We start from the raw sequence: 13,909 nt of genomic DNA, 5'->3' as shown, positions 1-13,909 counted from the left end.
TTAGGTTCTTTTGCTTCCACCTGACTCGGGGCTCCTAGTGGGAGTTTACTATTTACTATCTGTTTATGGGTATTGTATTCATTCCCTCATATATGCTGTTTGTAGATGTTTACCTGACTGGTTTTGTATAGTATATTTCAGTCATATGCTTTTTGTATATATACTGGTTTTTGGTATATCTTATATTACCTTTAGTATGTGATTTGATTAAATCCATTCCTATTTCATTGCTTATTAGATTAATTATCCATGATCTGTTTTTTGTTTTTCTCCTTGGGATATCGTGGATCCCTCCTTTCCGCCCTAGGGTTCCCTCCCTGGCAGCATCTCCAGGTAGGGCTGGGAAAGACCCCTTCCTGAAACCTTGGAGGGCCACTGCCAGTCAGTGTAGACAATCCTGAACTAGATGGACCAACTGTCTGACTCAGTAGAAGGCAGCTTCCTATGTACATCTCTGTTTTGTGTATGGGGCCTTAGCTCAGTGGTAGAGCTTCGGTTTTGCATACGGAGGGTCCCAGGTTTAATCCCTGGCTGCTCCAATAGGGCTGAGGAAGACCCCAGTCTGAGAGCCGCCACCAAGTCAGTGTGGACAATTCTTCTCTAGGCGGGCCAAAGATCTGACTCAGTAGAAGGCAGCTGTATGCACTTCTATATTAGGAGGTCTCCTAGCACAGGGGTAGAGCATCTGCTTTGCGTGCAGGGTTGTCAGGCTTGCTCCTGGCATCTAGGAACCTACCGTATACAGAGTCAGATCATTCTTTCCACCTAGCTCAGGACTGTCTTCACTGACTGGCAGCGGCTCTCCAGGGCTGGCCATTAGAAGTCTTTCCCAGCCCTACCTGGAGATGCTGCCAGGGACCGAACCTGGGACATTTATTGTTAAATTTATTTATTTTATTGTTAAATTTATATACCGCCTTTCATTAAAACAATCCCAAGGCGGGTTACAGCAGAATTTAAAAACAAGGTTGTTTTTAAAACAAGATTCTGCATGCAACGTAGATGCGACTACCCCATCCCCCAAGAGATCCACATATAGTCACCTATCCAAATGCAAACCAAAGCAGTCCCTGCTTAGCAAAGTGAGAGAATCCATGCTCACTACCGCCGGACCAGCTCTCCTCCCCTTAAGGTCAGCAGATCACCAAAAATATCAGGATTTCCCAGGGTCTGAACCCTGCAAGCAAGCAGATATTCTGCTGCCAAACTATGGCGCCATCCGCTAAGGGGAACCCCTTGCCGTCCTCACACGGCCTCCCATCCAAATACAAACCAGGGGGGCCCTGCTTAGCAAAGGGGACAATTCCGGCTTGTTGCTGCAAGACTGGCTCTCCTCCCCTGCCCCAAGCCCTGGAGAGCTGCTGGCTACAAACACCGAGGGAGATGGGACCACCACCTCTCTCCTCCTCCTCCTCCCTCTGGCCGTGCCTTCTCTGTTCCCCGCAGCCCTTACTTTGCAGGTGCTGCTATCGGTGGCTCCTTCGCTGGACAGCAGCGACTCTGGCACTGGGACAAGCAGTTCTGGCAGCTGAAGGTAGATCTGCAGGAGAAGGTCCTGGCAACGCTTGCCCATTGGACTGAAAGAGAAGGGGGGGCGGGTGAAAGGTAATGTAGCACCCTATCAGAGTGGGGCTAGGCTTCCAAGTCCAGACAAGGCGTCTTTTCAACAGGCTGCATTGAGCAGCATGCAGCCTCCGTTATTTGAAAATCCAAGTTGCCAGTCCTCACTGATTCCAGAGAAATGCTCGCAGGCCACGTGGAGGGCAGGCAGACAGGCTGAAACTATTTCTCCCAGTGCCCTTAGAGCAGGGCTGTTCAACTTTGGCCCTCCTAGAGATGTTGGCCTACAACTCCCATAATCCCTGGCCACTGTGGCTGGGGATTATGGGAGTTGTAGTCCAAACACAGCTAGGAGGACTAAGTTGAGCCTTAAGCTTTAGAGGCTCCTGCAACTGTCAAGCATCTGAGGAATCAAGTGGAAGCAAGTTGGCCCGAAGGGATCCGAGACTCAGCGGAACTCTAAGTGCTATTGCTAACTCCACGGCCGACACTCACTGCTGCCGCTGCAAAACACCCCAAGCCAAAGGCCACTGTGGCCAAGGATGATAGGAGTTGTAGTCCAACACCATCTGGGGAGTCAAGCTTGGGAGCCCCAACTTAGCTCATGGGCACAGCTGTGCTTATTTGCAGAACACCTATTTGTTTTGGGGTGCTTGAGAGTTAACAACAGAAGAGTGATCTTTTCATTCATTTATTTATCATATTTTTATAGTGCTTGATGTGCACATCTCTAGGGGGTGTACAAAATTTAAAATATAAAAAGAAAAAATAGATTTAAAATCCACAAAACACGACCAAAACAATATCACAAAACACGGTGTTAAAACAAATGATTAAAATTTTAAATTTTTAAGCGCGGTTTTATGTTTAGAGGCAGAATGTGGATTCTGATTTATTTTTTTGAGTCGGATATCCTCACCTGCTCCCCCACTGCTGCAAGCAGCCTGTCAGGTACTCTGCGACCTTCTTAATGCTGTCGATGTCTCCGTGGCAGCAGCTGAGCAGCAGCGGCAGCCGGGACTGGATGACCGAGCAGGAGGCCGCCTCGGGATTCGGGTTCCGGGTCTCCGATTCGGCTAAGATCAGCTCCACCAGGCTGATCAGTTCGGGGGCCTTCAGCTGCAGCACAAACTCCTCTCGCCGTTTCTGTGCCGTGGGGCAGGGAAGGATGGAGGAAAGCCAAGATTAAGGATTGCCCAGCGCAGACACAGGGGACCGAAGTGCGCAAGTGCTTACAAGGTTTCCCACGCCCAACTTTGGTAATGCATTGCACTCAGAAATCCCTGTCCATCTAGGCCAGGGGTTCCCAACCTGTGGTCCTCCGGATGTTGCTGAACGACAACTCCCATCATCACCAGCTACAATTTATTGTCTGACCCATGGTCAGACTCGGTCTATGGAAGCTGCCGATGTTCCTAAGTGGACTACCTGGGGTATCCTCTGGTCTCTTCCTTGCCAAATCCGAGGGATATGGATGCAGGCCCAAAGGAAATCCAAGGAGGCAGTCGGGTCCAATCTGTCAGAAGATATCAAGGAGGAATGTGTCAAACCCTAATGGAGTGGAAGGCTGAATCTCCCCACCCCAGAGATGGGGGATTTTCACCCCACAAAGCATCAAGCCCACCAGCAAAGGACAACCACCGGTTTCTCCAAACCACGGAGTCAGTTTTAAATGGGCAATGTGACAATTTAAAGACTTTTGTCTTTTTTTAAAAAAAGGTGGCCAGAATTACAGCCAAAATAAATGGTTTCAACAGCCCCCTGCTGCCTGCTTCGGTGAGCAGGGACGGCGGCCGCTTCTTCCCTATGTGTCTCTGCCATCCTCGTGCGCACAAGACGTTCTTTCCGCGTTTGCCGGAGACCATCGGCCACGTGCAGCTAGGCCTGAGGAGACTCACTTGTGCTCTCGGCTCTTGCCCAGCAGAATCCGGATGCAGTGGTGCAGCGTGGCCCAGCTAGACTGGTGGGTCAGGAGGGCCAGAAGGTACGGGCGGAAAGAGGGCGGCTCCGATGCAGAAGCAGCTTTATCCTGAAAACAACGAGAGGGTGGTCACGAAGTGCATGATGGTGGGGAGGAGAGTGGGCTGGTGGCAGCAAGCAGGACTTGTCCCCTTTGCTAAGCAGGGTCCGCCCTGGTTTGCATTTGAATGGGAGACATGTGAGGACTGGAAGATATTCCCCTTAGGAGATGGGGCCACTGTTGCCTCCAAGGTGTGCGCATGTGTGCGCGCTCACAAGTTTTTTCAATGTCCTCTCAGTTCATTTTAGATCCCGCTCAGGTTGAATCCGGAAGGCCCCACTCTGAATGCACATGTGCGCACACCCTGCCTTGATACTGCCGCCCAGAACAAAACTCATTCTGCAGAGAGATGAAAAAAATCCATCTGACCGGGGCTACTCTGGGGGGAAATTCTCCTGGCCTCCGGCTCCACCCTGCTCTGGCCGGAACGGGCCTCACCTTGTTCCAGGAGAAGAGCAGCTTCTGCTGGAGATCGGGGCAACTGCTGATCACCTCAGGGTCCAACATCTCCAGCCAGTCAATGAAAAGGCCCGAAGGCCCCAGGCGGGCATTCTCGGTGCTGAAAGGTCAAAGTGGGGTCCAGGATGAGTTGGGGGGGAAAGAGGGGGGATCTCTAGGGCCAGAGAGGGCAAGGCAGACTGGCCCCCCTGCGACCCACCTGCTGTTCTCCGCTTCCTTTTTGACGAAGGCCTCCTCCTTGTCCTGCAGAAGCAGCGAGCTCACCATGGAGATGGGTCCAGTGGTAGGGAAGTGGGAGGAGGTCTCCATGGTAACCGAGAAGAGGGCTGCCAGGAGCTCCTCCAGGAATGGCGAGTGCATCTCTGTCAGGCCCTGGAGGACTAGAGCAGCGGGGCAGAGAGAGGGGGAGAGAGAGAGGCCCTTAGAGGCTTGGGGCGGAGCGCAAAGGGGAGCAGTGTTCCCTGTAACCGGGGTTCCTAGATGCTGTTGACTACAGCTCCCAGCATTCTCAGCCTCAGTGGCTGGGGGTTCTGGGAGTTGTAGTCCACAAGCTCTGGGAATCCCTCTGACAGGGAACACTGAAGGGGAGCCGTGGCCACTCAGCAGGGCTGGGATTAACCACTCGGCAAAGCTCGCTACAGAGCAGGCTGCCTGCAGGTTCACCATGATGGGGACGGAGGAAGCTGCCTGATGCGGAGGCATCAGGCGATCAGGTTTGGTATTTACTAAAGCAGCGAGAAGCAAGCAGTGTTCCCTCTAACACGGATTCCCAGATGTTGTCGACTACAGTTCCCATCATCCAAAGGCCACTGCAGCTGGGGGTGATGGGAGTTGTAGTCAACACCACCTAGGAATCCCTGTTAAGAGGGAACACAGGTCTATCAGTGGCTACTAGTCTGGCGCTAGAGGCCACCTCCAGCCTCAGAGGCAAGATGCCACTCAATTCCAGTGGCAAGGGAGCAACAGCAAGAGAGAGGGACGCCCTCAGCTCTTGCCTGTGGGCTTCCCAGGGGCACTGTGGGAAACAGGATGCTGGACTACATGGGCGTTGGGCCTGATCCAGCAGGGCTTTCCTTAGGAGCAAGAGTGTACCCGTCCCTCTTCAGCAGTGAGGCAGGGTCAAAGGAAGAGGCCTACCTTTACCAACAACTTCTGGCTCCACGTTGTACTTCTCGCCAGACTTCAGGGTGGCAATGATGGCGCACACGGTGGAGCCAATCACGTCAGCGTCGCGGCGGAAAGCCAATGCGTCCGCCAGGTGCAGGAAACCCCCGCGGACTGCCAAGCCCCACAAAAGAAGAAGAGAGTGTGTCACCCAGCGGCCGGCAAGGGGATGCTTTCCTGCCTTCACCCAGCCTTGTTCCATGTAAACCTGATGTTTAGGGTTATGAATCCCAGAATCCCATCAAGTAATCAATGGAGGCTGCTCAAAATGGGATCTTAATGAATTTATACGCACGTATGGGCAATGACACCAATGCACACAGTGTTCTTCAAGGTAATGCAGGCAAAACGTTGGGTGCCCAGCAGAGTTCCCTGTAACAGGGATTCCCAAATGTTGTCGACTACAGCTCCCAGTATCCCTAACCAAAGACCGCTGAGGATGATGGGAGTCGCAGTCAACAACACCTGGGAATCCCTGCTTCAGGGATGCTTGTCCCCAGCGCTCCAAGGCACTTCTGGTCTAGGATGAGACTGTCTCTGTTCCTGATCTCTGCCGTGCGGTGAAGCCCTCTTACCGTCGTTGATCCTGTGTCTGGCTGAATACTGAACGGCAAAGGACTTGAGCTGGGTCCGGAGAGGCCCTTCTTCCACAGCCGGGTTCTCCAGCCACTGCAACATCTGCATCAGGACTTTAAAGAACAGCGTGGAGAAGGTCGTGTCCTGGGGGACGCAGCGCTGGAGGGAAGAAAAGTCGGATTACAGCCGGGACACAGGGCAGGGAGAGCAGTCCAAAAGGCAGACAAGAGCTTTGAACTCTTGGCAACTTTGACTGGGAGCCGTGGTTTGAGAGAACTCACCTGATACTGGCACAGTAGACGCATGAGGGGACATGACCCCACATGGTTTCGGTGCATGGCCATCACCAACGTCCCGCCATGGGGGGAGTTCAGCAGCGCCGCCAGTGCCTGGAGGAGCCGTGCCATGGTCCCCGGCACCGGGGCGTTTCCCTGGCGCAGCCGAGCCAGCTCCTGCCCCAGGGCCTGCTGCAGAGCCAGGGCGAGGGGGCGGGGGTTTGAGTTCTGCCACCGGGGATCCGGGTTCAGTGGGAACAGCTGGCGGGAGGAGAAGAGGGTTGCGTGACGGAACAGAGCAACAAAACAGGACCCGCAGTGGTCCGCGTGTGCTATGCGCTTTTAAAAAATCTCCCAGATTCTACGCTTAAGGATACTGGATGGAGATGGCTCTTTGGTCTGATTCGCCAGGGCTTTTCTGAAGATCTTTTGTTATGGTCAATGACCAGCTAAACAATCATCATACAGTTTGCGGCAGACAGTAAGAGCCTACATCAGAGTAAGCATCTTTTTGCACATTCTGCAAGCTTTAAAGCAAAATTTAGCCACATTTAGACAAATGAAACCATCAGAATCAGATAAAAGGGGCTGCAGATGAAACATATCAGTATGGCCGGAATACTTTACTTAAAAAGGCGAGATAAAGGCGAGCCTTTTAAGTAGTCCTGTTGTTAGCAACCATAATCGCCAATGGAGTGTATTTCAGTCCACAAACCATAACAATAACATTTGGCGTGCACATCAAACCCGAATTATAAACAACACACAAACCCTAAAAACCACAAACCCAATCAAATTGTTCAGCAAATTTCAAAAGCTATACAGAATACAAATTGAAATACACTTAATGCAACATGGCCTCTTTCAATATCTCGGAGCGTGTTCTCAGCTATATTTTTGGTTACTGTTGTATTAGAGTCAGCTATCTATCTATTGCATGAATTCCCTGGATATGTCAAGGGCCGCGGGGTGTGAAACTACCCCTCCTGCCACTCTGCCTCCGCTGGAACTCCGTTTTTAGAAAGTCTATCAGGGTGGCAGCCTATCTCCCTGCCACCCGGTTTGCCCCCTTTACCAGAACTGGAAGCATCTGACGTGCCTGTGCCAGTTGGCGAGGATGTGCGGTCGGGTCAGATACTTAAGCAGCACCGCCCCCCTCCCCTCCTTTGAACGGCGGAACCACCTGCCGTTTGAACCGGTTCCGTGCACATCCCTAATTCTCACCAGAAAATGAGATGGGGGGGACCTGTAAAGCATCCTAGACACACCGCGATGGGGAAAAGAACATCCAGGGAGGGAAGTTACCTGAAGAAGGATGCCTGCCAGGTCATCCTCTGGACCAAGGACTCGGATCTGAGCCAGCGCCCGGATTCTGCCCTGACCTTGTGACGCCTCCAGGCTGGTTTTGGGCCGCGGAGTATCATCGCTGTCTGAAGGGAGTTTAAGGCAAAACATCGTGAACTGGGCCGTTCAAAGAAATCGGGGCTCTGTTCAGTGACAAACACATTCATCCTAAAGGGTTCTCAATCTTTGGGCCCTAGATTCTGCTGGACTACAACTCCCACCATCTCCAGCCACAATGGCCCTCAGATTCTTCATCTTGGGTCCCCAGATGTTGCTAGGCTACCATTCCTGAAGCCCCCTGTGGCTGGAGATGTTGGGAGTTGCCCCAACAACATCTGGAGACCCAAGACTGAGAACCCTTCTCTGTAGGAATGATTAAAGGATTGACCTATGCTTTCAGAGAAATCATGCGGAGACTATACCACTCTTGCATACAGGGGGAGGACCATACATGTGAATGCTCCCGCCGACCATGTCATCCATCCTCTACCTGCAGAAAGCATGTCAAGGGGAATTTCTAAACCTGATATTCTCCCCCAATATGCTAGTTTTCTACCTACAGGGAATTTCTGATGTGGGACGAGCCTGGAAAGGATGAAGGGGAAAAGCCAACCCTCTTTCCTGAAAGGGAAGCGAAAGCCCAGGTGAGCATACCTCGGCGAGCTGGCAGGGAGGTGGTGAGAAGCGAGTGAAAGGTCTGGCCGCCAGTAGCTCCTCTCTCGTGCTGGACCTCCACGAGGTGAGCCATGTAATCTGAAAGACGACAACCTGTGAGCATGTCCTTCCGAGCACCTATCCATATGCAGAAGCCATTCTACTTGTGCCAGTTCTGCTTTGCAAGCTCACAAAAGGCCTGACCTATGGAACTGGCTGCCACAAGATAGCTTAGATCACTCAAAAACGGGATTAGACAAAGACACCAAGAAAAGGTCTAACCATGGCTGTTAGCCATGATCGTGAACTAGAACCTCCAGGTCGAGGGGCAGTTTACCTCTGAACACCTGTTGCTGGGGGACAAGAGGAGGAGAAACCTGTCGCCTTCATGTTATTAGGAACATAGGAAGCTGCCTTCTAGGGAGTCAGACCCTTGGTCCATCTAGCTCAGGATTGTCTACACAGACTGGCAGCGGCTTCTCCAAGGATGCAGGCAGGAGTCTCTCTCAGCCCTAACTTGGAGATGCTGCCAGGGAGGGAACTTGGAACCTTCTGCATGCAAGTGTGCAGCTGTTCTTCTCAGAGTGGCCCCATCCCCAAAGGGGAATATCTTACAACAATAACAAATATTTATATACCACTTTTTAACAAAAGTGTCCAAAGCGGTTTACATAGAGAAATAGTAAATAGGTAGGTAGATAGGTAGGTAGGTAGGTAGATGGATAGATAGATAGATAAAGAGGGATCCCACTTAAAATCTAAAAAGAAATGTAAGATAGACACCAGCAACAGTCACTGGAGATACTGTGCTGGGGGTGGATAGGGCCAGTTGCTCTCCCCACTAAATAAAGAGAATAACCATGTTTAAAAAGGTGCCTCTTTGCCTAGTTAGCAGGGGTGTGTGCTCACACATGTAGTTTCCCATTCTATCTACAAGTAACATACAGAAGTGGGGCTGCCAAGAACAAATAAAGATGGTATGAAACAACTCTCCATCGGACTCTCCTAGTCTAGGCACCATGGCTCCCTGGCGCCTGGGAACTGTCCAGCCCTGGACTAGATCCCACAGGGCTCCTCTGAGGACCGTGCCACTTCCCCCACCGCCCCACGAGCCATCGGGAAGGGCTGGGCTTCGAGGGCCGCCTTCCCGGGCGGAGCGCCCTTACTCTTATCCATGATGTTTTGCTCCAGCGTCTGCGGGTCGTGGGACACGGCCTGGTCCAGGTACTGCAGCAGTTTACTCATGCTGGAGACGGGGATCCCGAAGGACTGGACGAAGAGGAGCAGCTGCTGAGGCTCCAGGTCCTGCAGTGCTGGAAGAGACCCAACCCCAGAGTCAGCATTTGGGTCCGGATATAACCCACTCCATGGCATCCACCAACACCGTGCCTCAGAGGAATGCAATGTCGTCTCAGAATTATGGCATGTTGGCATTCGACGCTGTGGAGGCCAAACAAGATCTATCCCGGGGCCTCTTCCCACCACTGGCGATACTATCGGAATGCACCTGTTGTCGTATTTATTCATGAAAGCAACTTGGTAGCAGCCTTAATTCCTATGCTCAAGGTGGCGGACAGAAAAACATCAAAATAATTCCACATGAGGAACAGTTTGGGAAGGCATCAGAAGTCTAAAGACGAGGGGCCAACAGGACAGCCAGACTAGCCCACTGAGCAACACAGGAACATAGGAAGCTGCCATAAACTGAGTCAGACCCTCGGTCCATCTAGCTCAGTATTGCCTACACTGACAAGCAGCATCTCTGGAGGGATTGCAGACAGAGGACTTTCCCAGGCCAACCTGAAGTCTAAAGCTCGGGCCTTCTGCACGAGAAGCAGAGGCTCCACCGATGGCCTACAGCCCCATCCCCTAAGCCAGAGCTCAAGCAGAAGGGATGCATTTTGCACACACATCCCTGCCCCAAATAGAGAGGGGAGAGGAATTAGAGACCCCCTTACCAGCATCCACCAGGCGTGGCACCTCTGAGCGGATCATGCGCAACTTCAGCCAATCAGGGAGCAGTAGAGCCTCCTCCGAAGTGTCCACCAAGAAAGCCGTGGGGAGGGGCTTCTTTTCAGGGAACCAGATGTCCAGCAAAGTGTAGAAGTTCCCATCGCCGGCTTGGAAGGAATGATTAGAGAAAGCAGTCTGTCAGCCCCCAAATCCTCCAGAGCAATCTGAAACATCCTGGATTAGAGGATTGTCAAACACCATTCAAAACACCACTGCTGAACCATTCACTGTCATCAGAGGGATTCAGTGCTAAAAAATGAAAATTCTGCGCCAAGCTGACCAAAATTCTGCAATTGGAGCTGCTGAATTCTGCAACCTATACGTATTACGCAACTCAGCATGATGTATTCAGCTTCTGTTAGGTCACGGTGAGGAACAAGGAGACATACTGGGTACTGAAGTCCCACCAGCTGACCACCGGCAATGGTACATAGCTACCCCTTCAGCTTCAGAGATTGTCTAGGTCAGGGATTCTCAACGTTGGGTCCCCAGATGTTATTGGACTTCAACTCCCATAATCCCTAGCCCCAGTGACCTTTGGTTGGGGATTATGGGAGCTGAAGTCCAATAACATCTGGGGACCCACCGTTGAGAATCCCTGGTCTAAGAGGTATATCATGAAGGCCCATACTTTCCCCTTCCTGGAGCAGTTTGAGATTGGCCAGAGGAGCGTCTGTTGTTCTTCTGTGGCCCAGAAGAACAACAGCGCCTCTGCTGGACGCACAAGCAATCACCTTGCGGCGGCCCCAGGGTCAGCAGGATCACCATCGCGTGGACCACCAGGATGTGCATCGTGGCTGTCTCTCCGCTGATCCAGCGGAGGAACACCTGATCCTGCGACTCGGACTGCAAGGAGAGAGGAAGGAAATGGCATCAGCAACTATTTTATTTCAATTTCATTTCGATTCCGTTCAAAGCATTCTTTCGAGAGCGCTTTCCAAACCAACCTCTCCCTGAAGGGTGCATACATACACTGGCAAAGACTTCAGGGGGAAGTGGGGTTGTGAGAGAGAGAGGAGAGGATGCCTACCCAGCTGTAAACCTCTTCGCCCTCCTTGCTCTGCCGCATACGCTTGATGTAGCGCGAGAAGATGGAGAGGAGGGCGACCAGCACGGCGTCGGACTCTGAACAGTACGAGAGCTTGGAGAAGAGGTGGGACATGATGGTGGAGCGTTCCACGATCAGTCTGGCCACATCCTGAAAGGGAGAGAAAACCGCTAAGAACAGCACTGATCGGTGCCGGACGAGGAGACAGTGGCAGGGTGGGGACAACCACAGGAAGCTGAAGGTGTTGTGAAGGTCCAGTCAGAAGAACGGCAGAAAGGAACAGCTTAACCCGCCTTTTTCTCAGAAGCCAGGATCAGACACACAAACACAGGAAACGGCGCTGCCTTAGATGGAGTCGGACCACTGGCCCATCTAGTTTAGCCTTGTCTACCCAGACTGGCAGCAGCTTCTCCAAGGCTGCAGAGAAGAATCTTTCTCAGCCCTAACTTGGAGATGCTGCTAGGGAGGGAACTTGGAACCTCCTGCATATAAGTGTGCAGGTGCTCTTCCCAGAGCGGCCCCACCCCCTAAGGCAGGGCTGCTCAACTTCGGCCCTCCTGCAGATGTTGGCCTACAATCCCCATAATCCCTGGCCATTGGCCGCCGTGGCTGGGGATTATGGGAGCTGTAGTTCAAAAACAGCTGGGGCGGCCTAAATTGAGCAGGGGATATTCCTTAAGGGGAATATCTTACAGTGCTCACATATGGTGTCTCCCATTCAAATGCAAACCAGGGTGGAGCCTCCTTAGCAAAAGGGGTGATTCATGCTTGCTACTACTAGACCTAATGGCTCAGCGGGGAAATGCTCAACTATCAAGCAAGAGGTTGCCAGTTCGAATCCCCAGTGGTACACCTCTATCGGGCAGCAGCGATAGAGGAAGATGTTGAAAGGCATCATCTCATACTGTGCGGGAGATGGCCATGGTCAACCCCTCCTGTATTCTACCAAAAGACAACCACAGGGCTCTGTGGGAGCCAGGAGTCGATGGCAGACTTTTTTTTACTTTACCACAAGACCAGCTTGTGATACCACAGGGCCACAAGAGATGCCCTGTTCTAGAGCAGAGTTCCCTCCCAGATCTAGAGACCACTTAGAAAAGGGAATGAGTTAATTGAAAAGATATTTAGGCAGGGGCTCTCAAACTTGGGACCTCAAATGTTGTTGGACTACAACTCCCATCACCCATTATGTCCTTGGTGGGGTGATGGGAGTTGTAGTCCAACAATATCTGGGGACCCAAATCTAAGATTAAAAAGAACATTTGACTGACAGAGGCTCTCGAAACTAAGCTGGAGCTAGCAAGCCTGCTCCTTCTGCTCAGGAAAGAGAGAGAATGGCTGATTTACAGGGAACCTGTTTGAAACGCACAGAGAGAGTAAGGAAGTCTAGAGACCCCAAGAGAGCAGTGCCACCCTGGTGCAAGCGGCCCTGGATTCAAGACCTCTCTCACCAAGGCAAGGTCGTTGTGTTGTCCCTGTTCCTCGACTGGGGCATGCTGGGAAAGATACACCAAGTAAGCGCTGATGGTCTGAGGTTCGGTCTCCATGTGGATGGCCTGGAACGAGAAAGCAGGGGCTGAATGGTGGCAGGAGGCAGCACCCTGTAACTCCTAACTCCAAGCAGGCTGAGTTTATTTATCTATTAAATAAGAGACGGCGTGGTGTAGTGGTTAGAGTGCTGGACTAGGACCGGGCAGACCCGAGTTCAAATCCCCATCCAGCCATGAGACTTGCTGGGTGACTCTGGGCCAGTCACTTCTCTCTCAGCCTAACCGACTTCACAGGGTTGTTGTGAGGAGAAACTCAAGTATGGAGTACACCGCTCTGGGCTCCTTGGAGGAAGAGCGGGATAGAAAATGTAAACTAATAATAATAATAATAAACTAATATTAAGATATGGATATCCTGCTCAAGGGGCCTCCTTAATGTCGCTACAAGTCATAAAGTTCTGGTAAGAACTAACCTGCCGACTTGCCTCTCGCGATAATCTTCATGAGAATCACCCTCTTCACAAGTTAGCCCATCCGCTGAGGACCTCCGTCCTGAGAAAAAGCCGCCCTCCACATCACTCGCCCCAGGTGCACTTACCTGCTGCAGAGCGACCGTCGTGGTTGCCCGGACGCTGTCAAAGAGCGGCAGCTTCGGCAGGTCTCGGAGGAGCCACTGGTAGCCCTGCAGGAGCTCCGAGTCGCCGGGCTCTTCCTCCATGGGGTGGCCCTTCTCTTCCCTGTCACGCAGCCCAGCTTCTGAAAGCACCAAGGACAGCCCCTGCCGGGAGGAAACGCAACATCCAGAGCCCAGGGAGCCAACTGTGAGCTTTTGAGACGTATCAGGATCCTGGTATTGCAGCCTCCCACCGATAGACTAGTTTTCTATATGGAAGGCCTTTAAAAAAAAAAAGTTAAAGGGCCCCCAGTTTCCTGGAACATAGGAAGCTGTCAGGCCATTGGTCCATCTAGCTCAGGACTGTCGGCACCAACCTGGGTCCCCTCCAGTTGTTGCTGAACTATAACCCCCATCACCCCCAGCCACAATACGTTGCAGCTGGGAATGATGGGATCTGCAGTTCAGCAACTTCTGGAGGAACCCAGGTTGGGATCTAGTGGTCGACCCAGACTGGCAGCGGCTGCTCCAAGGCTGCAGGCAGGAGTCTCTCTCAGCCCTATCTGGGAGATGCTGCCAGGGAGGGAACTTGGGACCTTGATGCTCTTCCCAGAGCGGCCCCATCCTCTAAGGGGAAATAGCTTACGGTGCTCACACATGGAGTCTCCCATTCAGATGCAAACCAGGGCTGGC

The 13,909-nt window shown here is 52.2% G+C and overlaps 1 protein-coding gene across 1 annotated transcript in view; it reads right to left on the bottom strand.

Moving 5' to 3' along the window:
• The window catches only part of INTS1 (integrator complex subunit 1), a 46,343-nt gene that overhangs the window by 10,148 nt on the left and 22,286 nt on the right, over positions 1-13,909 (bottom strand). The window contains exons 22-38 of the mRNA XM_053276274.1: positions 13,202-13,381; positions 12,565-12,669; positions 11,096-11,263; positions 10,800-10,911; positions 10,011-10,172; positions 9,219-9,365; positions 8,053-8,151; positions 7,360-7,484; positions 6,061-6,315; positions 5,779-5,938; positions 5,177-5,317; positions 4,239-4,419; positions 4,019-4,139; positions 3,459-3,589; positions 2,989-3,076; positions 2,480-2,706; positions 1,454-1,577 (exon numbers count right to left, since the gene is read on the bottom strand). Of these exons, the coding sequence (XP_053132249.1) occupies positions 1,454-1,577; positions 2,480-2,706; positions 2,989-3,076; positions 3,459-3,589; positions 4,019-4,139; positions 4,239-4,419; positions 5,177-5,317; positions 5,779-5,938; positions 6,061-6,315; positions 7,360-7,484; positions 8,053-8,151; positions 9,219-9,365; positions 10,011-10,172; positions 10,800-10,911; positions 11,096-11,263; positions 12,565-12,669; positions 13,202-13,381 (2,526 nt within the window). The remainder of the gene's footprint in view (positions 1-1,453; positions 1,578-2,479; positions 2,707-2,988; positions 3,077-3,458; positions 3,590-4,018; positions 4,140-4,238; positions 4,420-5,176; positions 5,318-5,778; positions 5,939-6,060; positions 6,316-7,359; positions 7,485-8,052; positions 8,152-9,218; positions 9,366-10,010; positions 10,173-10,799; positions 10,912-11,095; positions 11,264-12,564; positions 12,670-13,201; positions 13,382-13,909) is intronic.

The sequence above is a fragment of the Hemicordylus capensis genome, chromosome 13 (genome assembly GCF_027244095.1).
Source record: "Hemicordylus capensis ecotype Gifberg chromosome 13, rHemCap1.1.pri, whole genome shotgun sequence".
Taxonomy (NCBI): Eukaryota; Metazoa; Chordata; class Lepidosauria; order Squamata; family Cordylidae; genus Hemicordylus; species Hemicordylus capensis.
This window is presented reverse-complemented; position numbering and strand designations above follow the sequence as displayed.